Source organism: Gobio gobio (genome assembly GCF_949357685.1).
Source record: "Gobio gobio genome assembly, chromosome: 5".
In the NCBI taxonomy this organism is placed as follows: Eukaryota; Metazoa; Chordata; class Actinopteri; order Cypriniformes; family Gobionidae; genus Gobio; species Gobio gobio.
This window is the reverse complement of record NC_137101.1, coordinates 26,284,740-26,309,045: the sequence shown is the minus strand read 5'-3', so window position 1 is coordinate 26,309,045 and position 24,306 is coordinate 26,284,740. Positions and strand designations below refer to the sequence as shown.

General features: G+C 33.8%; 2 protein-coding genes across 5 annotated transcripts in view; one reads left to right on the top strand and one right to left on the bottom strand.

The window, feature by feature from the left end:
* Positions 1-24,306, top strand: part of taf3 (TAF3 RNA polymerase II, TATA box binding protein (TBP)-associated facto) — a 996,662-nt gene that overhangs the window by 259,665 nt on the left and 712,691 nt on the right. The window lies entirely within an intron of this gene.
* scyl2 (SCY1 like pseudokinase 2) lies at positions 17-24,248 on the bottom strand. 4 transcript variants are annotated; one of them, XM_079818286.1, is made up of 20 exons: positions 24,121-24,248; positions 21,450-21,645; positions 15,581-15,738; positions 12,846-12,990; positions 11,892-12,041; positions 11,546-11,767; positions 9,558-9,602; positions 9,109-9,225; positions 8,856-8,981; positions 8,237-8,413; positions 8,065-8,076; positions 6,464-6,586; positions 6,182-6,295; positions 5,932-6,064; positions 5,599-5,717; positions 5,382-5,482; positions 5,175-5,253; positions 4,993-5,082; positions 4,745-4,864; positions 17-2,587 (listed from the first exon to the last, which is right to left on the bottom strand). In XM_079818286.1, the coding sequence occupies exons 2-20, from the start codon at positions 21,624-21,626 to the stop codon at positions 1,952-1,954; spliced, it is 2,844 nt and encodes a 947-aa protein (XP_079674412.1). In that variant the 5' UTR covers positions 21,627-21,645; positions 24,121-24,248; the 3' UTR covers positions 17-1,951. The 4 variants fall into 4 exon arrangements, with proteins under 4 accessions (XP_079674412.1, XP_079674413.1, XP_079674414.1 ...); XM_079818287.1 differs by lacking the exon at positions 8,065-8,076; XM_079818288.1 differs by lacking the exon at positions 9,558-9,602.

Below are 24,306 nucleotides of genomic sequence, written 5' to 3'. Positions count from 1 at the left end.
AATAAAAGCACTCGCTACCCTTTAAATAGTCAATTTATTTGATTCCAAAATCACCATCTTTCCACCATTCCATTCACATTTTTAAATGAAAACAATCCAGATGTTTTATCTACATTAATTTAGACTATTTGAAAACTGCATGTAGTGAAACACTCATACAGAAAGTTATTTTCACAATCTCCATCACAGACCTGCTATTGCACAACTCTCAACATAAGGCCTCTCATTCATAAGACCAGGAAAATAATTCCCTTTGAATAAAACCTGTCTGGATATTAAAGATTCTCCTCAGGAAAGTAACTCAACAGTATTAAAAAAACCTAAGTGGTGGAAGTTCACCTCTATATACTGTACACTTCATTCATGTTTTTCCCAGTAATAATACACATTTTGGTGACTTGCTGTGTTGCAGCGGTCTGTTTGGTTATGATATGGAATAGCATATGGAATTTAGTTGGTCTCTTCCCACGACAGAAAACTGTCCATAAAATGATAACAGACAAACAAAAATGTAGCCAAATGTAACGCCCCCAAGAAACACAACACTACAGCATAACACAGATGATTTAACACAGGGCAGGAGGTAACATCAGAGAACTAAAAGAGAAACGAACGCTTAGGGCTTCATTCATGAAACGCGCATTTCTATGTTACAACTTGGTAGTATACAAGTTGTTGCACTCAATTTAATGCTACATTTCAGCATATATATAACAGTGATTTTCCCAAGAACAACAGGAAATGCATATTTTATCCCAAAATGCGCAAATTATATTTATTTGAATAAAGAAGCCTATTTCTAACCTTTGAAAAAAAAAAAACTAATTTCTGTAACTTTCTCAGTAATGTAATGCAAAAAATATTTTCCTTACTGCAATGTGAAAAAAATGTGTACATGTGTAATGCACTTGCAAAAAAATTCTACAATGAAAATTGTTAAATAAATATAAAGTATTGTTTTAAGTAGTACATAGTGTACTGAATTTAATAATATGCTTACATACAAAAAAATATTTTTTGAAAAAAAAAAAAAATTTGTCTTTGGATTTTGGGATAAAATATGACCGTTTTTAATGAGATTCGCCCAAGGTTTGCAGAATTTACAGAAATTTATTCCGCTAGTGTTTCATGAATGAAGCCATTACAGTGAAGCACAAACTCACTTTAAAAGTACTGACAATATCCCAACATCTCAAACCCTAAAGGGTTTTTTTTTTTTTTTTAGCTCTATTACATTTAGTGCACCTACAGTGAAGACAGTGTACTTCCTTTAATAAATTTCACCTCTGTGGATCATGTATCAGTATAAAACTCAAACAATAATCACCAGATACATTATATACACAAATAACACATTATAAAAAGACTCGTTCAGGAACCAACTATGTACTGTACTTATTTCTTTACTTCTCTCATGATCATCGTGTATCAGACAACACAACTTAAAGACTTCCTTTTGCCAGACAACATCAGCAATTCCTGAGGCCATCAATGATGTTTATTCTGGTAGAGGAAGTCGGCTCATTCAGGTTTGCATGAGGCTCAAGCAAAAAGGAAATGAAACCAAAAATGCTTGAGTTTGTTATGCCCAATTTGTTAACCCCTTTGTATGTGAACCTTTCTTCTGGGGCGCACTTTAAGCCAAACGATACAACAAATGCAAGGCATCCACCAACTGAAGCAGCTTTCGGTTGAAGAGCCCAAGCTTTCGGTAGAAACGTGACAGTTTGTTTGGTGCAGTCTGCTGTTGATTCACACAAGGTGATACATTGACTGTCCACATAAGGCGCACCACGAAAAGAGGCAAAAAAAGACAAAACAAACCAGAAAATCATCTTTCAAGGATACCATGTCCAACCCTCCAACTAAATTTTGACTGTCATCTTCGCTGCTGATGTTGTTTCGCGTTTGATTCCCACATAAGTGGGAACGTGAACGAAAGGCAAATGTTTTATCCGAAGAGGTCCTTAAAATCATTGTTGACTGAAGAACTTTGTTTCATCACCCCAGTGTTCATTGTGGAAGAGGCCACAGGTTGCGAGAAGTTCTGAGGGTTGAAGAACGGGTTTGCTTGCATTCCAAAACCACCTTGAACTCCCGTCATCCCCATCGGAGTTGCCTGTATGGGTGCAGTCTGGGAAGGTTGGCCTGTACCAAACTGATTGAGCCACGGAGAAGGTGCAGCGGTTCCTTGGGTCGGTTTAGGGGCCATTTGGTTCAGGCTGACTTTGGGTTTATTCGAAGCGAAGAGGGAGTCTAGGGCGGACATGTCTGGGGGTTTGCCGGATTGGTTCTGGTTTTGGGTGAGGGCACTGAAATTTGGAGCGCTGGTTGTGGTGGCCATCCCTCCATAGAGGCCAGGAGCGGCGGGTCTCATGGCCATTACCATACCTCCCGTCTGGAATCCCATGGGTGAATTGAAGCCGTTGCTGGCGCCCATGGTGCCCATTCCACCCATGGTGGGTGCTACTGGGTAGGTAGAGGAAATGGTGCCGCCCTGCATGGGCATCGTCCTGGTCCCAGAGTTTAAAGCGAGGTTGTTCAGGGATGTCATGTTGTTCAGAAGACTGCTGGTCAGATCTTTTGCCTGAACAATAAAAATATTCTTCAGTTATAGCACGTACATCCCATATCACCATTTTCATGTACATTTCCAACAGATTGAAAATCTAGTTTTCATTTTTAATTTACATTTTTAACACTATACGTTGTTATATTACCTAGGCCAGTGGTTCCCAACCCTGCACATTTATGATGTCTCTCTTATCTCATCTGACACACACATATGAGGTCTTGGAGGAAAGCCACTAGGAGGCAAGCCTGCAACCTTTAGCTATAAAAATGTAAGCTGTGTGGTACGCAGGGAAGGCCGTATTTTTCCGGAATGGATGTCAATGGAGAAGAGGCTTTACTACACTGTATAAACCACTTTTGTGAGGAAACAGCTTATCATTTAATGAATTGACTGCCTATCCACTAATCTTCAACATGTTTTATGCTAAACAATACTTTTGTTGGGAACGATATGTAGATTTTACTATGATAAAAAGGTTATTTTACAAGAGAACGGAATGTCGCGAGAGCTAATACTCATTTACGGCATTACCATTGTACTATTGTCTAAAAAAAGTAAAAAATACAGATGTTTTCTTTCTTTGGCTTTCAGGTTTTATAAGTTATGATAGGACTTGAATTTAATGAGTATTATAGCTTAATGTATGCATATGACGCTGATATTATGCATTTAAATGAATAAAGAGAAAATGAATAATTATAAATAGTGTTATATTGTATGTTGCTAATGAAAATAAAATGGTGTTCTTTCTATCGCTACCAGGTAAGTCTTGTATTGTAATGATTTATGACTGCTGTGTGCCTGCCTAATGATGATGATATAATAAATAAAGTTAAAAACAACATATAATTTAAATGAATTAAATATGTATTAAATTACAATTACGTTTTATGTGCCCTGCAGTGACTACTACTTTGCCGCTAATAGAGATATTCATGCTCTTTTTTTTCCCACAGTAAAGCACAAACAATGCCGTCCTACTGTACGTTTACTAGCGATATAACACCAAATATAGAACATTTATTCACAAGACCAGTGCGCTTATCCACAAGAAACTGATTAATGTAAACTGTAAATGACTGTAATAAAACTTTGAACGGCGGGCACTGACGTCACCACTATTACACGATGCCACACGTGATCCAAGTTAGCCATTTCACTTTCTTCAATGGTAAGACCCTCTCATCTTCCTATAATAAGACAATCTCTGCTTGGACTCTTTATTAACTAAACTGTGCCGTGCTGAGGGTAGTCCAGGACCAGGATTGGGAATCACTGACCTAGGTCTTAAATGACATACACTTGTTAAAACTGCTGTGATGGTGTTTCGGCTGAGGGAGCGGAAAAAAAATCTGACTGATGGCCTTTCTTTCTTAAGTACTTTTTCATTTCTTCATTGGGATTTAACTAGAAATTCTCAAAAAAACAAAACATGTAGCAACCAACGACTAGCACTAAGTTGAATCACATCATCACAAACTGTGATTTGAACAAAAGAAAAAAATCATAGGGGAAAAGTGTATGTACGAATGGAGAATTACATAAAATATTAAGGTATAATATTTAGAGACATTGATAAAAAAAAAAAAAAAAAAAAACAATACATTTAGGCCCATTTTAACAAACAGGGCTTAGATTAAGCCAGGATTAGACCTGGGTTTAATTAGGGCATTTAAGTAGCTTTTATAAACGTGCCTTAGAAAAAAAAAAACCTTACTGGTGTGCATCTCGAGACAAAACAATGGCACTGACATATTTTAAGATATCTCAGTGCAAGTTGCTTTCAGTTAAAACAGCTCATATGTGCATTTTAGTCTGGGATTAGGCTTAAGCCTTGTCTGTGAAACCAGGGTTAGTTGGGGACAGTTGACAGATATGTCGGGCCATTGCTGCATCGTCATGACACTTTATCATGTCCACGTGTGCCATGTAAATGCAATTATTCAAGCGCAAGAAGATTCGAAAGAGAACTCAATTTGTTACTCGCACGCTGTGTAAGAAGTTGTGTGCCCAATCTCAGACAGCACACACACACACACACACAATGAATGACATCAAAGATTGATATTGGGCTTTTTGGCCTTTTTATTGAAAGGCAGGGTTATGATATTAATGTAACTTATAAGTTACATTTCAAATTATGGTAGTATTTAAATTATGATTATATACCTGAGGTGTTGTTGTGGCTGATTTGACGCTCTGTGGTGCCAGTGGCTGCTGGCTTCTTAGTTTGGCAGCCTGTTCCTGTTCTTTAGCCAAACGCTGCTTTTCTTCCAGGGTGAGAGATACCTGAACATATACCACATACAAGTTAGAACATCAACCCGGTCTAATGCCAACATCCATTTGAGCTCCATAAGAAAAACACAATTAAGCCAAACCAATGCATTCCCAAAATATTATAAATGCCAACTCACACGTGAGGGTTGCGAAACAGTTGATGAGGAACCATTCTGGTTTCCATTCACACCTGCACTTCCTGAAGTGCCACCAAAGATCTCATCAATCTATCAGAAATCAAAAGAGAAACACCAGTTCATTTCAGAGTGGCCACAATTAAAAGCTGCGAGTTGGTTGTCCGACAGGTGTATTTACTTACATCTCTGACTTTTGTGGCTGGGCTGGGTGTGTTTTTAGTCTCCTCTGATTGGTTCAACTGGTTTGTAATGTTTAAACTCCTGGATAGGACACAATACTCATTATTACTCATTAGTCAACTGTTTGTTTGGAAAATGTTGCACTCATGTCAAAAGCTGCAGCCTTTTAAAAAGGCATGAACAGAATGAATAGAGAAAATGATTGACACCTCTGCTGCTCCTGCATGCTGTGCAGCTGCTCTAATTTGGTCTTATGCTCCGCCTCCATACGACTCAACATGTCCTTGATCACAGCCATGAAAGCATTAAACTGAAACACACCACAAACAAAATTATATCTGAAGTGTGACACTGAATCGAGTTTATTTTTAATAGATGAAGAAGAAAACACATAAGTTTATGTATAAGAGTGAATGTGTTGTCAACCTGGTTAAGGTTAAGGTTGTTATCAATACTAAGTGACACCAGATGAGGTAAACTCTTTGCAGCCAGGTGCTCTTTTGGGATGCCCAGTTTCTTATGGGTGAAAGTGCACTTGTAGATGCCTAAAGAAAAAAAAAATAGCACATGCATTTTTATAACTGCATAAGATGTAAGGACAATGTTATTCAACTTAATGTTACAAATTCAAATTAGGAATTCAATGAGAAAAACAAGACGAGTCATAAGGACTACTATATAATGATGCTTTTAAATGTTCATTTGAAACTTGAAAACCACAGTCAGGCACAAAAAAAGTGCAGAAAAAGATTGTATTACCCAGAATGCCCATGAGCACTGCTGGTTCCCTGGATGGAATTTGTTGCAGGAATGGTAAAATTTCATCAATGACGAACCATTTATCCAGGTATTCCAGAATCTTGCCAAGGCACACCAAAGAGTTCACCCTCACCTGAAAGACGACAACCAACAGTGAAACTAAACTCCTTTTAGAGAAACAAACCTACTCTCTTAAATCTTTCGTTGATATAGTACATTCACTTTTTACTAGAGGAATAAGGACACAAACCGCTAGTGAGGATGTCTGTAAACAGGCAGATTTGATACGAGGAATAAGTGCGTTTTTCATAGATGGGTACTCAATCAGATTGGCAAATGTGGGAATGATATTCAGACAAAGTTCCTGTTTAGGAAAAAAAAAAAAACATATTATACACATTTTGAAATACCTAAATTTAAAACCACAATGCATTGTTCGGACAATGAAAATTCAATAGACTTTTACTGATATTTATCGATTATAAAATAATATAAAATTTAATCTACTAAAAAAAAAAGTATCTGTGGTCACCTGTATTTGAATAGAGGGGGCCTCCACTGCTCTATACACCATGGGCAGAACACTGTTCTTGATGTCTTCAGGAGGCGTTTTGGTCAAAAGCAGGTCCATCTTTTGTAGAAATATCAGCAGAATCTGGATATATGAAAGAAATTATATGATTCCCAAAAGCCCTCTCATGAAATTGTAACACTGGAGAAAAAAATCCCCCAAAGCTAAACAAAACAACAAAAAAAGATGCCAAGTAAATGTATGGACAGTCACCACTGGTAACAAATTACTCTAAAGTGCAATGTAGACGTATGTATTTTCTGTAAAGGTACTTTGAAACAATATGTATTGTGAAAAGCGCTATACAAATACACAGATCAGGCATAACACTGAATAACAATGATTATCTCTTCATCACGGCACCTGTTAGTGGGTGGGATATATTAGGCAGCAAGTGAACATTTTGTCCTCAAAGTTGATGTGTTAGATGCAGGAAAAATGGGCAAGCGTAAGGATCTGAGCGGCGAGTTTGACAAGGGACAAATTGTGATGGCTAGACGACTGGGTCAGAGCATCTCAAAAACTGCAGCTCTTGTGGGGTGTTCCCGGTCTGCAGTGGTCAGTATCTATCAAAAGTGGTCAAAGGAAGGAACAGTGGTGAACCGGCAACAGGGTCATGGGCGGCCAAGGCTCATTGATGCACGTGGGGAGTGAAGGCTGACCCGTGTGGTCCGATGAAACAGACGAGTTACTGTAGCTCAAATTGCTCAAGAAGTTAATGCTGGTTCTGATAGAAAGGTGTCAGAATACACAGTGCATCACAGTTTGTTGCGTATCGGGCTGCATAGCCGCAGACCAGTTAGGGTGCCCATGCTGACCCCTGTCCACCGAGGACAGCAACCAACAGTGGGCATGTGAGCATCAGAACTTCACCATGGAGCAATGGAAGAAGGTCGCCTGGGCTGATGAATCACTTTTTTTTCACATCACGTGGATGTCGCTTACCTGGGGAACGCATGGCACCAGGATGCCCTATGGGAAGAAGGCAAGCCGGTGGAGGCAACGTGACGCTTTGGACAATGTTCTGCTGGGAAACCATGTGAATGTTACTTTGAAACAATGGTTCAAAGTAAAAATGGTTTGAGGAGCACAACAACGAGTTTGAGGTGTTGACTTGGCCTCCAAATTCCCCAGATCTCAATCCAATCAAGCATCTGTGGGATGTGCTGAACAAACAAGTCCGATCCATGGAGGCCCCACCTTGCAACTTACAGGACTTAAAGGATCTGCTGCTAACATCTTGGTGCCAGATACCACAGCACACCTTTAGGGGTCTAGTGGAGTCCATGCCTCGACGGCTCAGGGCTGTTTTAGCAGCAAGAGGGGGACCAACACAATATTAGGTCATAATGTTATGCCTGATTGGTGTAAATGCGAACTGAATGACAAACAAAACAAACCAACAAAACCAAACATACTCATGAAAACCACATTAAAAGATCAGTGGAAACTGTGGAAACAAACAAGTGCAGACAAAATACCATAAATAAAAATATCTTGCCATAATACAAATATTTCGATGAAATAAACTACCACAAAGACAAATGTCAAACCTCACTCACCATGTTGCTGGCCTGATAGCATGGAAGAGAGAAAGTAATTACAAACTCAAACCTAATGGATTACGCAGGCACGTAGAGGCCATTTCAAGTCCACATCAAGTGATCAATTTAGGACAGGGCCAGAGAGGTTAACTACAGCATGGGGTCAATTGTGGGATGCATGTGTGTGTACCTGTACAGGCTCCTGCTGTTTAAAAACTGGGGTGAGGTCCGGGAGAACAAGGCGGACATATTCCTCCTTAGTGCATTCCTCAGCGATGAGCAGTACATTTGGAAGAACGAATGGAACCATGTCAGGATTCACAAACTCAGACGTGAGCGCGGGGAGAATTCTGTATACCACCACTCTCTGAGGACAGAAAAACAGAAGAGAGTTAGCTTAGGTACACATAATGCCATCCATCCATCCCAGTTTTCACAATCTAATCAAATCCATTATTGCACCATTAAATGGACTGCGAATTCCACTGCAGAAAATGTGGACAGAATCGCGGAATCCATTCATAAAAATGTAATTTAGTGTATAATGCAAAATGTTGCACATTTTGAATGAAAAAATATGGGCTGTACAATTCATCAAAACGCAGATTATAGTGCTTGTGAATATTAAACAGCAATTAATCAATTAAGTCAATTAATCAGACATGCTTTTTTAATTAAACCATTATAACAGAATGCAGAAAAATTCTAAATGGAAACCAGAATTTGGGAAAAAAAAATGTATATTTCATAGGGTCGTGCATTTTATATTTCTATTTTCTAGCTGAATGTCTTTGTGGAAATGTTCTTGCCTTGGGCAGCTTGGGCAGAACTTTCGGGAGGCTTTTGTAGAACTGAGACTTCTGCAAGTTGTCCCGCTGGAAAAGCGAGTCAAAGTACTGAAGAGTCATCGCTCCGACATCATCGAAAAAGGGAATCTGAACACACGCATACACTGAAACGTCACTCTCAGTCACGGTCTTACAGATCATTTTTATTCAATCTGTACAGATACTTAAAAAAATTGAAAGTTGAAGAAAACCAGCAAGGTGGGCAAACTCTGACCTTTGTCATCTGATCTGCGTCTGGACGTACATTGGAGGTGACGCTGAGTAACATCTTCACATGTTCCCGTACCTCCTCTGGGATCTGACTCAGCACTCCTGGACTCAGATGGCTCAGCTACACATGAGAATGGGGAACATCATGAGATTCACATGTTTTAGGATTGTCACAATTATATAATTAGGGTACGATAAAAACTGAAGTATCACAATAACACTATTGTTCGCATGCCTTGTTTCTAGTAGCAAGAGCTGAATGTTGTGGCTATTCTGTAGTGGTTTTAAAGGGGTCCTATTATGTTTTCCTCACATTTTCAACTTTCTTTAGTGTTTAATGTTGCTGTTTGAGCATGAAAATGTGTGCAAAGTTACAAAGCACATAGTCCACTCCAAAAGGAGTTATTCGTTATATCAGTAAGCACTACGGGTGCAACGGATCACAAAACTCACGGTTCGGATTACAGTTTTTGAGTCACTGATCGGATCAGCAAGGATCTATTAAAGACAAGTGAACAGTCAGTAATAAAATAAGAACAAATATGCAAATTACAAGCATAGATAAATACAACACATCAACGTTACAATAAATTAAACAAATAAATTCAAGTCTAACAATAGTATTTAGGTACAGAAATGTAACAATTAAGAGTAAAATACCAATTTGTAGTTGCGCGAGTACCTAATTGAGTACCTCTTCTTGCACTTAAAATCGCTTGAATGTTTAAATTGGCAAGACTTAGGCCCCGTCCACACGAAGCCAGAGCTTTCCCTATCTGATCTTTTTTTCCCCTCGTTTCAAGAAATATCTGCGTACACACGAGAGCACTGAAACCGACTCAAAACTATGTAGTATACATGCCAGGCCAGTGTGTGGCGCTGTAATTCTGCCACAGAAATACACTAAAAATGGAGAAGAAGAGTTGTGGCTAGAAGGGGTACAGCAATGGTAGGAAGTGAGGCAAAATCTCACAATAAAATAACAATAAATAAATGTGCTACTTACCAGATGTGTTTTATTAACGCCTAAACCTACCCTTACAATAATGCAAATACAGTAATTAAATTACGCAATATTGATGTGCGCATTAGGGTGACCACCTGTCCCGCTTTGCGTTGTACCGCACAGCATTTTCACCCCTTGTCCCGCATGTCGCATATTGAGAAAATGTCCCGCATTTTCACCAGTCTATTGATTTTTAATGATCATATTGAGAAAACATGCATGCGTTCTTTTGCCTTTTTAAGAAAGCATTTTATTTATTATTTTTGCGGCATCGTTTTTCACCTACATTTAACAGCGCTTCGTCAGAAGTAACATCCCGCCTTACACAAATACAAAAGCCATTTTTTAAAGCATATCCAATGGTTGAAAAGAAAGGAGTAAACACGGTCACTAGTAGGTTGTGACGGCTGACAATCAAAATGTGGAGCGGTGATTCGTTCCATGTGTTCCCTGTCAGAAAACGAATGGATAGTTCTGTATATAAATGAATATATATATATATATATATATATATATATAAAAATAAATAAATATATATATATTAATATATAAGATTAACTAATTTAATGTTGTTTTATTTGTTTCATTATTTATTTAGTTGGATTTTAGTTGCACTTGGTCAGAACTGTTTCAAAAGTAGTTATCTGCATGATGCCTGCTGCCTTTGGGCTCAGTGATGTTGAATTTAAGATTATACAACAGTTTCAGGTTATGTTTTAGTGTTGGTAACATGTCCCACATTGTCCCACACAAACTTCGTAATCGTCCCACATTTGGTTTGTTTGATGGTGGTCACCCTAGTGCGCATGCCCAGTGCCTGTAGTTGTATCCCTTTCTAGTCTTTCCCGTGCGGGGATGTGGTGTGATGACATCACCGTTTCACAAAATATACGAATTAGCTGTACACACGAAAACGCTTTCAGATTTATCCACTCTTGGACCCGTGTGGATGGGGCCTTAGAAACGTGTAAATGATAAACTTTCAGTGATGGTTAAATTTTGCAATTTATCCACGAATCACATGTGTGCCGAACAGTGTTGCCTGTTCCGTATGGATCACGGATCAACTACAATCCGTTACACCCCTAGTAAGCACTAGTAAGTTTCTGAACTCCCTGAAATGCATTGATTATACTGCTTCCAGGAACGTACACATCACAATATCACTCATTTAAATAATTCCCGCCCAAGGCATACTCACAAATTTTTTTTTTTTTTATAATATTATATTATAATTGATATTATATTATTTTTCCACACTTTTGACCATTAGTGTATACTATAAAATGCTGTGGTACTGCTGGTATTTTGAGGTTTGGGTACCACATTACTACCATAGCAGTAGTTTACTGTGTTTTAGGACAAAATGGGAAAGTAACATGCTTTAAAACAGTAAGTTAATTCCACAGGTGTGCAGAAGGTACCGGCTCCTCACCTGGTCCAGTTGTCGGCTGAAGCTCTTGTATATGTCCTGCTTGTTAACCTGAAAGACGGGTTTGCCTTCATTAAACACGGCGTGGATCAACACACCCAGTGAGTACATGTCAGAAGACACGTCACAGCTGACGGACAGGATGTACTCAGGAGCGACATATTCTGGGTTCGGGAGGCAGAGAGGCGGTAGATTGGGGTCCCACTCTTTACACACATACTTGGGCTAAAAGGCAGAAACACACAGACACAGTCACTTAAATAGGTTTCAAATAGCTCATTCAAGTTTGGAACAGAGATAGCAGATAATGATCTCTGGGACTTAAGAGACATTCATTCCAGTTCCAAACCTCAGCGTCAGACGGGTTACTCGAGGAGATGCTGAAGTCAAAGCCCATGATCTTCCAGGCTCCGCTCTTATTCAAGATGACGTTCTCTGTACACAAGTTACCATGAACCATCTTAACCCCACTGTGGAGGAACGACAAACCCTCTGATATCTTAGAGAGAAAAACAGAGAGAGACAAAAAGCACAAAAAGATCTCATTAGGTACAAATGAGCTAAAAAACAAAAAGCATGGTAGCATTTCTTGCACTGCATTTAATTATTGCTGATCTTTATTTTTTTAAGTTTTACTTAAAAGAAAAAAAATATTTAAACAATGTTTATTTTTATATGATATATTTTTATATTTAATACATATAAATAGGCATTTTATTATTCAAAATAAAACAAATTATTATTTTCATTACTCCATTACAATAAAACTTCTTATATTTTAATAAATGATTCTATACATGTTTCTCTCTACAGACATGTTGCAGATTACCACATAAAATATTTGTAAATAAATCAAGTAAATAAATAAATCTTGTCCCTTGTGGGGTTTTTTTTACTTAAAAAAGAAGCCAAAATAGCATTTACAACCATGAAAGTTAAACAGGCAATCAAAAGGGTGTAAAATCAGAAAAGTGTATCTTATAATTGTATTAAATTTCACTATATGAATTATTGGTAACACTTTATTTTAATGTGTCTTTGTCTACATGTATTAACTATAGCAATAACTATAAATTATGCATAATTACATGCAACTAACCCTAAAACAAACCCCAACCCTATAATAAGTGCATGTAGATCATTAATATTACTTTGTACTTAAAAGTATAATTACAATGAAACATGGACACCTTAAAATGGAAGTGTAACCGAATTATAAAACATGTGCAGTTTCTCATTTTGGGCTGAAATATGACCTTTAAAGCCGGGCGTACTTGGTTCGATTTTAGCTGTTGTATCTCACCTGCAGTAAGCCGTATTTTGTCTCTACATCATAGAGTTTGTATTCTTTGATGTCTGTGGGAACAGGACTAGGGAGGTTGTCCCACTGGCCGAGCACATTCGCTAGACTGGCGAACACGGGCTCTGTGCAGAATGCCAGACAGTCTCTAGAGATAAAGAGACAAAGGCATTCAGTGAGAACAGCAATGACAGACAGATAAAAGCACAGGAAGTATGAACTGGTTATGTTTGTAGCCTTACAGACATTTCTGAGCCACATTTGAGATGCATATAGCTTCATCTCCTATTTGTGTAAAAGATCAAATCTAAGTGTAGAACGACTGATGGTTCCAAAAACTAGTGAGCTGCCCCCCTAGGCAACATTTCTAGGTGTCAGAGACATGCAGCTGGTCATTAAAGCAAATAAACTCTACTAATAAGATACCACATTTTGACCGGAATCTAAAGTACATGCACTTTGTAGATAAAGCAATCCCAGTACACACAGTGAAAATCTTTGTGCAAGCTGGTAGAAGGAACATGGAGGTTGTTCTTTTTGAGGTTCCATTACAGTTAATCCTGTTCACATCAAGAACGATAACTATAATGATAACTACATTAACGTCCAAACCAACGAACGATAACGTGCTGTAGTTATGTTGTCTACGATCTCTTTAAAGTTGAGAGGATTCTGACTGGCTGTCAATGTTTTTTCATTTCATGAAAACGATTCCATCCACATTGTTCCTCTGTGTCGCTTTCATTCTAGCTGTGGTGTGGAAATAGAATTAAAAACGACAACTAAAAAAGCTGATGCTTTTATCGGCTGATCAGCTGGGGGAAAAAAAATCACTGTTGCTATTGGTATTGTTGTCGTGTGGACTCTGCAATTCTTTTACATTTAAAACGAAATGCTTAGCGTTATAGTTATTGCCATTTGTGGGAACGAGCCTTTAGACCGATTAATAAAAGTTCATAGTTATTTATCTTCGTCTACACCGAACTCGGCCATTGTCGAGTCACAACAGCTTGCGTCTTTCTACACTACGTATCAAAGTTAACGTTCAAAGTCCATTTATCCTGTTGTCAGAAGTAGCGCAAACGCATTGGAGTATATCAAAAATAGAACGTTTCTCTTGAAGCTAATACGGAAGTGACTTAAACTGCAATTCATCGACTGGCCGCTAGGGACAGGCTCCAGAAGGGAGCAGAATCTCCTGCATACTTAAGGGCGTGGCCACTTCGAGTGACAGGTGGATAGCCATTTATCTACTGTCTGTTAGTCATCGCATCACCTCAGCTCCACCCACGTCCTGCCTCTTTGCCCATTTTCTATTATCCGGGAGTGACGCGCGATGGCAACAGCCATCTTGTCCATAGTTTGCGCTTCAGAATCCTATGGGTGACGTCACGGACACTACGTCCATATTTTTTTACAGTCTATGGTCACAACCAAGTATGCCGCACACATCCTAAAAAGTGAAGCCAGTGCATTGATCGCCCCCAGGTGGTTGGTCCCAGTATAGCTCATAAACCCCACCCCCTCCATGTATTCTAATGGGACGCAAGACAAATAAACAATCAAATTACACTTCAAAAAAAAAAATTCCAAAGATGATCTCTGTCATTTTAGGTCTTTTTTATCACGCTGATGTAAGTTCAAGTGTTCATTTTTTTGTAATAAGTTTGGTTTTAGTTAGTTATTTGATGCTATAAAAATGGGGATGCGACGTCATGATTGACAGCTGTGATTGTCAGCGAAGTAGTCACTGAGGCACCAACTGACTTTTTTCGTGATTTTCGGGAGGAGATTGGCGCTTTAGCTTTAATTTCTACATTTCCATAACTGTTTATTTCACTCTGACATGTGTTGTTCTGCAGTAAACTGTACTAACAGATACTGTGGGAGTGTGGGCAGGGTTTTGATAGGCATCTACTGCGCAGATGCAGGTCCTAAATCAGTGCAAGATATCAGCGCCATATTCGGATATTTGCGGCTTCACTTTTCTGCAATGGAAGATAGGGAAGAGGCATCGTCCATGTTTTTTACAGTCTATGGTTACAACCATATGTAGATAGTATCAATCATTATAATGGGTTCTATTTGCTTTTGACATGACGTGTGACGTGCGTTTTTGGTCCTACCTAGCCACGACCCTGAAACAAGTGTATTCCATGACAAGGATTGTATCAGTCACTTAGCCTAGAAATCTAGACGCACCCTAGCGGCAGCAAATCTAATTTGCCGTGAGTATAGTCTAGCAACTCTCGGTAGACCTGCGAGAACCTTGTCACTGAATCTTATTGGATTTTGTTTAGTTAGGATAAGGTGTTAGAAGTGATCTGCCTGTGTAGACCGTAGACAGCAGGACTACAGCTTGAGTCTCACATCAAAGAGATCCATGTATTATTCAGGAGAGATTTTCCACAGGATGACCTGCTGCTTTTGAACTGATGTATCCACACAGACACATATTGATTGTAGAAGCGCTGGAGCCAAATCTTAAAATAAAGAAAAACTCTTTTATCAAGAGTACATTCTTTGCTCCTAAAGCTTACATAAATCGAAGAAAATTTGATTTGACATGAATAAGTTAATTTTCTTTGCAGCGGTGATAACACTGTTTTTTTTTTCAAAATGTAATGAGCTGACCTAAATGGCATCACAAGCATATTCGTCTAAGCTTCCCAGAATGCTGTCCATGCTGGCCATTTTGAGACGCAGCCTGTGATAATGCGTGTTCACACTGTGGTCACCTGGACTCCTCCAGCGGATGCTGAACCGTGAGGAGGCGCGGGTGTCGTAATCGGGTGAGCTGTTGAACTCCTTTCTTCAGTGAATCAATAATCTGATCCTTCTCAAACTTCTGATAGCGATCAATGATCTTCTTATCGAGCACAAAAACCGCCACTTCCTGTGGGAAATAAAAATTTTTTTTATTTACATTTCATTTGCAATAGTATCTGTACATTCAACAAATGATTAAAAATATTTAAATTTATTTATTTTGCTACAATATCTGTATCTGCACAGTCAACAAATAATTAAAATATTTAAATGTATGTTCATTTTGCAACAATATCTGTATGTGAACATTCAACAAATAATTAAAATATTTAAATGTATATTAATTTTGCAACAATATCTGTATGTGAACATTCAACAAATAATTTAAATATTTAAATGTATATTAATTTTGCAACAATATCTGTATCTGAATATTCAACAAATAATTAAAATATTTAAATGTATATTAATTTTGCAACAATATCTGTATCTGCATATTCAACAAATAATTCAAATATTTACATTTATTTATTTTGCACCATTTATCTGTATCTGCACATACAACAAATAATTAAAATATTTAAATGTATTTATTTTGCAACAATATCTGTATCTGAACATTCAACAAATAATTAAAATATTTAAATGTATATTAATTTTGCAACAATATCTGTATCTGCACATACAACAAATAATTAAAATATTTAAATGTATTTATTTTGAAGTAATATCTGTATCTGCACATTCAAAAAATAATTAAAATGTTTAAATGTATATTTATTTTGAAGCAATATCTGTATCTGCACATTCAACAAATAATGAAAATATTTAAGTGTATATTTATTTTGCAACAATATCTGTAACTGCACATTCAACAAATAATTAAAATATTAAAATGTATATTTATTTTGCAACAATATCTGTATCTGCACATTCAACAAATAATAAAAATATTTAAATGTATATTTATTTTGAAACAATATCTGTATCTGAACATTCAACAAATAAATAAAATATTTATATTGATTTATTTTGCAACAATATCTGTATCTGCACATTTAACAAATAATTAAAATATTTAAATGTATATTTATTTTGCAACGATATCTGTATCTGCACATTCAACAAATAAATACAATATTTAAATGTATATTTATTTTGCAACGATATCTGTATCTGCACATTCCACAAATAATTAAAATATTTAAATGTATATTTATTTTGCAACGATATCTGTATCTGCACATTCCACAAATAATTAAAATATTTAAATGTATATTTATTTTGCAACAATATCTGTATCTGCACATTCAACAAATAAATACAATATTTAAATGTATATTTATTTTGCAACGATATCTGTATCTGCACATTCAACAAATAAATACAATATTTAAATGTATATTTATTTTGCAACGATATCTGTATCTGAACATTCAACAAATAAATACAATATTTAAATGTATATTTATTTTGCAACAATATCTGTATCTGCACATTCCACAAATAATTAAAATATTTAAATGTATATTTATTTTGCAACAATATCTGTATCTGCACATTCCACAAATAATTAAAATATTTAAATGTATATTTATTTTGCAACAATATCTGTATCTGCACATTCAACAAATAATTAAAATATTTAAATGTATATTTATTTTGCAACAATATCTGTATCTGCACATTCCACAAATAATTAAAATATTTAAATGTATATTTATTTTGCAACAATATCTGTATCTGCACATTCAACAAATAAATACAATATTTAAATGTATATTTATTTTGCAACAATATCTGTATCTGCACATTCAACAAATAATAAAAATATTTAAATGTATATTTATTTTCCACCATTTATCTGTATCTGCACAGACAACAAATAATAAAAATATTTAAATGTATATTTATTTTGAAAAAATATCTGTATCTGCACAGACAACAAATAATAAAAATATTTAAATGTATATTTATTTTGAAAAAATATCTGTATCTGAACATTCAACAAATAAATAAAATATTTATATTGATTTATTTTGCAACAATATCTGTATCTGCACATTTAACAAATAATTAAAATATTTAAATGTATATTTATTTTGCAACGATATCTGTATCTGCACATTCAACAAATAAATACAATATTTAAATGTATATTTATTTTGCAACGATATCTGTATCTGCACATTCAACAAATAAATACAATATTTAAATGTATATTTATTTTGCAACAATATCTGTATCTGCACATTCAACAAATAAAAACAATATTTAAATGTATATTTATTTTGCAACAATATCTGTATCTGCACATTCCACAAATAATTAAAATATTTAAATGTATATTTATTTTGCAACAATATCTGTATCTGCACATTCCACAAATAATTAAAATATTTAAATGTATATTTATTTTGCAACAATATCTGTATCTGCACATTCAACAAATAATAAAAATATTTAAATGTATATTTATTTTGCAACAATATCTGTATCTGCACATTCAACAAATAAAAACAATATTTAAATGTATATTTATTTTGCAACAATATCTGTATCTGCACATTCCACAAATAATTAAAATATTTAAATGTATATTTATTTTGCAACAATATCTGTATCTGCACAGACAACAAATAATAAAAATATTTAAATGTATATTAATTTTGCAACAATATCTGTATCTGAATATTCAACAAATAATTAAAATATTTAAATGTATATTAATTTTGCAACAATATCTGTATCTGCATATTCAACAAATAATTCAAATATTTACATTTATTTATTTTGCACCATTTATCTGTATCTGCACATACAACAAATAATTAAAATATTTAAATGTATTTATTTTGCAACAATATCTGTATCTGAACATTCAACAAATAATTAAAATATTTAAATGTATATTAATTTTGCAACAATATCTGTATCTGCACATACAACAAATAATTAAAATATTTAAATGTATTTATTTTGAAGTAATATCTGTATCTGCACATTCAAAAAATAATTAAAATGTTTAAATGTATATTTATTTTGAAGCAATATCTGTATCTGCACATTCAACAAATAATGAAAATATTTAAGTGTATATTTATTTTGCAACAATATCTGTAACTGCACATTCAACAAATAATTAAAATATTAAAATGTATATTTATTTTGCAACAATATCTGTATCTGCACATTCAACAAATAATAAAAATATTTAAATGTATATTTATTTTGAAACAATATCTGTATCTGAACATTCAACAAATAAATAAAATATTTATATTGATTTATTTTGCAACAATATCTGTATCTGCACATTTAACAAATAATTAAAATATTTAAATGTATATTTATTTTGCAACGATATCTGTATCTGCACATTCAACAAATAAATACAATATTTAAATGTATATTTATTTTGCAACGATATCTGTATCTGCACATTCCACAAATAATTAAAATATTTAAATGTATATTTATTTTGCAACAATATCTGTATCTGCACATTCAACAAATAAATACAATATTTAAATGTATATTTATTTTGCAACGATATCTGTATCTGCACATTCAACAAATAAATACAATATTTAAATGTATATTTATTTTGCAACGATATCTGTATCTGAACATTCAACAAATAAATACAATATTTAAATGTATATTTATTTTGCAACAATATCTGTATCTGCACATTCCACAAATAATTAAAATATTTAAATGTATATTTATTTTGCAACAATATCTGTATCTGCACATTCCACAAATAATTAAAATATTTAAATGTATATTTATTTTGCAACAATATCTGTATCTGCACATTCAACAAATAAATACAATATTTAAATGTATATTTATTTTGCAACAATATCTGTATCTGCACATTCCACAAATAATTAAAATATTTAAATGTATATTTATTTTGCAACAATATCTGTATCTGCACATTCAACAAATAATAAAAATATTTAAATGTATATTTATTTTCCACCATTTATCTGTATCTGCACAGACAACAAATAATAAAAATATTTAAATGTATATTTATTTTGAAAAAATATCTGTATCTGCACAGACAACAAATAATAAAAATATTTAAATGTATATTTATTTTGAAACAATATCTGTATCTGAACATTCAACAAATAAATAAAATATTTATATTGATTTATTTTGCAACAATATCTGTATCTGCACATTTAACAAATAATTAAAATATTTAAATGTATATTTATTTTGCAACGATATCTGTATCTGCACATTCAACAAATAAATACAATATTTAAATGTATATTTATTTTGCAACGATATCTGTATCTGCACATTCAACAAATAAATACAATATTTAAATGTATATTTATTTTGCAACAATATCTGTATCTGCACATTCAACAAATAAAAACAATATTTAAATGTATATTTATTTTGCAACAATATCTGTATCTGCACATTCCACAAATAATTAAAATATTTAAATGTATATTTATTTTGCAACAATATCTGTATCTGCACATTCCACAAATAATTAAAATATTTAAATGTATATTTATTTTGCAACAATATCTGTATCTGCACATTCAACAAATAATAAAAATATTTAAATGTATATTTATTTTGCAACAATATCTGTATCTGCACATTTAACAAATAATTAAAATATTTAAATGTATATTTATTTTGCAACGATATCTGTATCTGCACATTCAACAAATAAATACAATATTTAAATGTATATTTATTTTGCAACGATATCTGTATCTGCACATTCAACAAATAAAAACAATATTTAAATGTATATTTATTTTGCAACAATATCTGTATCTGCACATTCCACAAATAATTAAAATATTTAAATGTATATTTATTTTGCAACGATATCTGTATCTGCACATTCAACAAATAAAAACAATATTTAAATGTATATTTATTTTGCAACAATATCTGTATCTGCACATTCAACAAATAAATACAATATTTAAATGTATATTTATTTTGCAACAATATCTGTATCTGCACATTCAACAAATAAAAACAATATTTAAATGTATATTTATTTTGCAACAATATCTGTATCTGCACATTCCACAAATAATTAAAATATTTAAATGTATATTTATTTTGCAACAATATCTGTATCTGCACATTCCACAAATAATTAAAATATTTAAATGTATATTTATTTTGCAACAATATCTGTATCTGCACATTCAACAAATAATAAAAATATTTAAATGTATATTTATTTTGCAACAATATCTGTATCTGCACAGACAACAAATAATAAAAATATTTAAATGTATATTTATTTTGAAACAATATCTGTATCTGAACATTCCACAAACAATTAAAATATTTAAGTGTACATTTATTTTGCAACGATATCTGTATATCTGCACATTCCACAACAAAAAATATTCATATTTAATTAGCAATAATTACATTTATTTATGAATGTTTCCACCTATACTAAATGATGCTTCCAAGACTATTGAAAATCATTCACAATTTCAAACAAAACCACATTCATATTAGCCACCTAAATTATTTTATCACAGTGACAAACAGAATTCACTACAACAATGATAAAAACATTAAATAAAACCAAACAATTCGGTTTTAAAGGCATAAAAAAACACGTATGTTATCAACAAGCATACAATTGTGGTAATGTGAGGAAGCAAGTGACAATTCTGTAAAGTCATGACAGTTGCATCACTGAAGACTTCCTCTTTCACTGTAAACAACTTACCAACATCTAACATGATCGTGACATATTATGAGTGATATACAAGACAAGACCAAGACTGACAGAGTTACTATAATAAATAACTATCGCACCTGTTTGGTGGATTTTTTGGTGCCGTTGTAGATCCTCCAGCTCATTCCTGGACCTCCGCTGGCGATATGTCGGCCCACCTCAAACTCCCGCGTGACAGGGTTGCCCATGATTGTGCTGGTCATGTCGGCCGTCACCTTAGTGACGGTGCTCTTTAGTTTATTGAGCATGGACTCCATGATTTTACCGGCTGCTCACCTGCAACAGGAAATAACAACACAGCGCATGAGCTTTAGGAGTTATTTCATCACCGTTTTCATGCTTCCTGTTGGTCAAATACACAGCGGATGGGATAACTTCAAGGTTATTATCGGTAACCAAATCTACTAAAACATTTTTGTTGATTGAAACAAAGACGAAATAAAGGAAACCATGGATATTAGATGAAAAACTTACTTTAGTTATTTGCCAAGGTAACATTTTTCATTTAGATTAAAAATAAAACGGATATAATTAAACCTAAATAGTAATATTTAAAAAAAAAAAAAAATAGTAGAAATGACAAGAGCACAAAAAAAATTACTAGAAATTTAACAAACACTGAAAGTATAAAAGAAAAAGCTAATAAAAAAAATGAATTAAAAAAACTAATCATTACTTTAAAAAAACGTATCTAGTAGTTTAACAGTTAGTGTTCAGATATATTAATTAATAAAACAAATATTTTTTTAAACATATCTAGTAGTTTAACAGTTAGTAGTGTTCAGGGTTTGTTCAAATTACGAAAATATCTGTACAAAGCAGGTGAAGTTCACTTTGGACCCCATTCACTCATATGATCTTTTCTGAATATCTTCTTTTTTCGTTCTATAAGAAATTCATAGAATTTTCATCTTCGGGTGAACGGACCCTTTTAAAATGAAATCTTAATCTGTGTCTCAAACTGTGTTTACAAGCTGCGGAACTGTCCAGAAGTTATCTTTGATTAACAGCCAAGTCATAGCAGTCTTCTTAACAGGCTTTATTCTGGGAAGATGTTCCATCTGAGAACTCAAAAAGTACGACTGACCTAACATTTTTTTACACAGACTAGTAGGCTGCTATGTAAAAAGAAATAAAATGACAAAAATGGACCTAAATCGGAAAATCTGTCACTGCGAATTTTCAGCAGGATATGAATGTTCCAGCCTCAAAATAAACTATGTATTCATGCTGACAGCATCTCAAAGATTTTGCAGGAAAGTAAGAGAAATAAGAAATGCACCTTTCTGTCAGCTGCAGATTTTAAATAGTCTCTTGCAATGGTTGTTTCTTTCCACACTGTAATGTGCATTAATGTAAAAAATTATATTAATAAAACTATAATTATTCACTATTATATAATTCACTCTCTTACGACGCCTTGATGTTAGTTGAAGTCAGTTGGTTGTAATTATGCATAATTTTCTATTACTACTAACTATAGCACTTTGCAAAATAGTATAAATTACTATTAGCAGGGTTATTATAACTAAATCCATAAAAACGTTCATTTCTTGAAATAAAATAAGCAAACATGCCAAGACAACAGTTCTCATTTTCAAGTTGAAGTACTAAAATAAATAACAAATAAAAATAAAAATAATTAAAATGAAAATAGAAAAAATATATATATTTCAACATATTAACAAAAAGTATATCACTGACACTAAAATAACACGGTAACACTTGGCTTCAATGGTTAAATTTATGAAAAACTAACAATACTTCTTCAGCATTTATTAATCTCAGATAAATGTTAATTTCACCATTTACTATACATTATTTAAATCAAAGGTTGTATTTGTTAACATTAGTCAATGCAATGTGAACTGACATAAACAATGAACAACTGTATTTTTTTTTATTAATTAACATTAACAAAGATTAATAAATACTATAACAAATGTTTTGATCATTGTTAGTCCATGTTAGTTAATACATAATGAAACCTCCTTGTGAAGTGTTACAATAACACTGACTATTAATAGAAAGTACTACTAAAATAGAGTGATATGAAACCCTTTAACATCAAGGCGTCGTATAAAAGAGTTTAAGAATAAAAAAAGTTATTAAGAATAATTATAGGTTTTATTAATAGAATTGTACATTAATATTGTCAATATTTAGGTGTATTAATATTATTCATTCCAGTGTTTGTTAGAAGGAAGTCACACAGGGACGTCATAAGGAAAGGTGTGACGTATTTAACATTTTTTAATGAATGAACATTGAGCACCTGTCCTGACAGGTTGACACTCACACAATGAAATAAGTTGACAAGACTGGCGGAATAAACTGCCGTTTACCTTCAAAATTCAGCCAACATCAGCGTTTTGACAAAACAAATCACACAAGAGCGTACAGAAATTTAACTTGGATTATATATTAACTTACACCACAAAAGCTGTCAAAGTAGGCAGTTCAGTAGGTTTAGAGACACAGAGGGAGACGTTTTAACTATCAATGAGAATATTTTCTCAAGAAAACAAAATCTCATAGCATTATTTAAGTATCAATTAAGTGAGAGAAACCAATTAAACAGAAATATATTCTTATCTTCTCAATGTAAACAAATGATAAAACCCGACAGCGGCTGAGCTAACACGCTAATGCTAATGGAGTGAAGCGTCACTACACAGAACTGATCAATAACCGCCGAATACGGTCTCCGGATCAGTATCCAGTTCTTAAACACGGAGACTTCAGGCTTACCTTCACACTTGAGGAGCTGACAGTGAGACTGATTGATTAAAACCAGGATTTAGACAGTAACAAAACCGTCAGCAGTGGTGGTGGCTAACAGCCTCCATGACACTTCATCAAAACACCTGAGAGATTCCGCGGTGAAGCCGGACGAAACACTCTACGCTTCAGCTAGAAAATAATCTAGGATAAAAG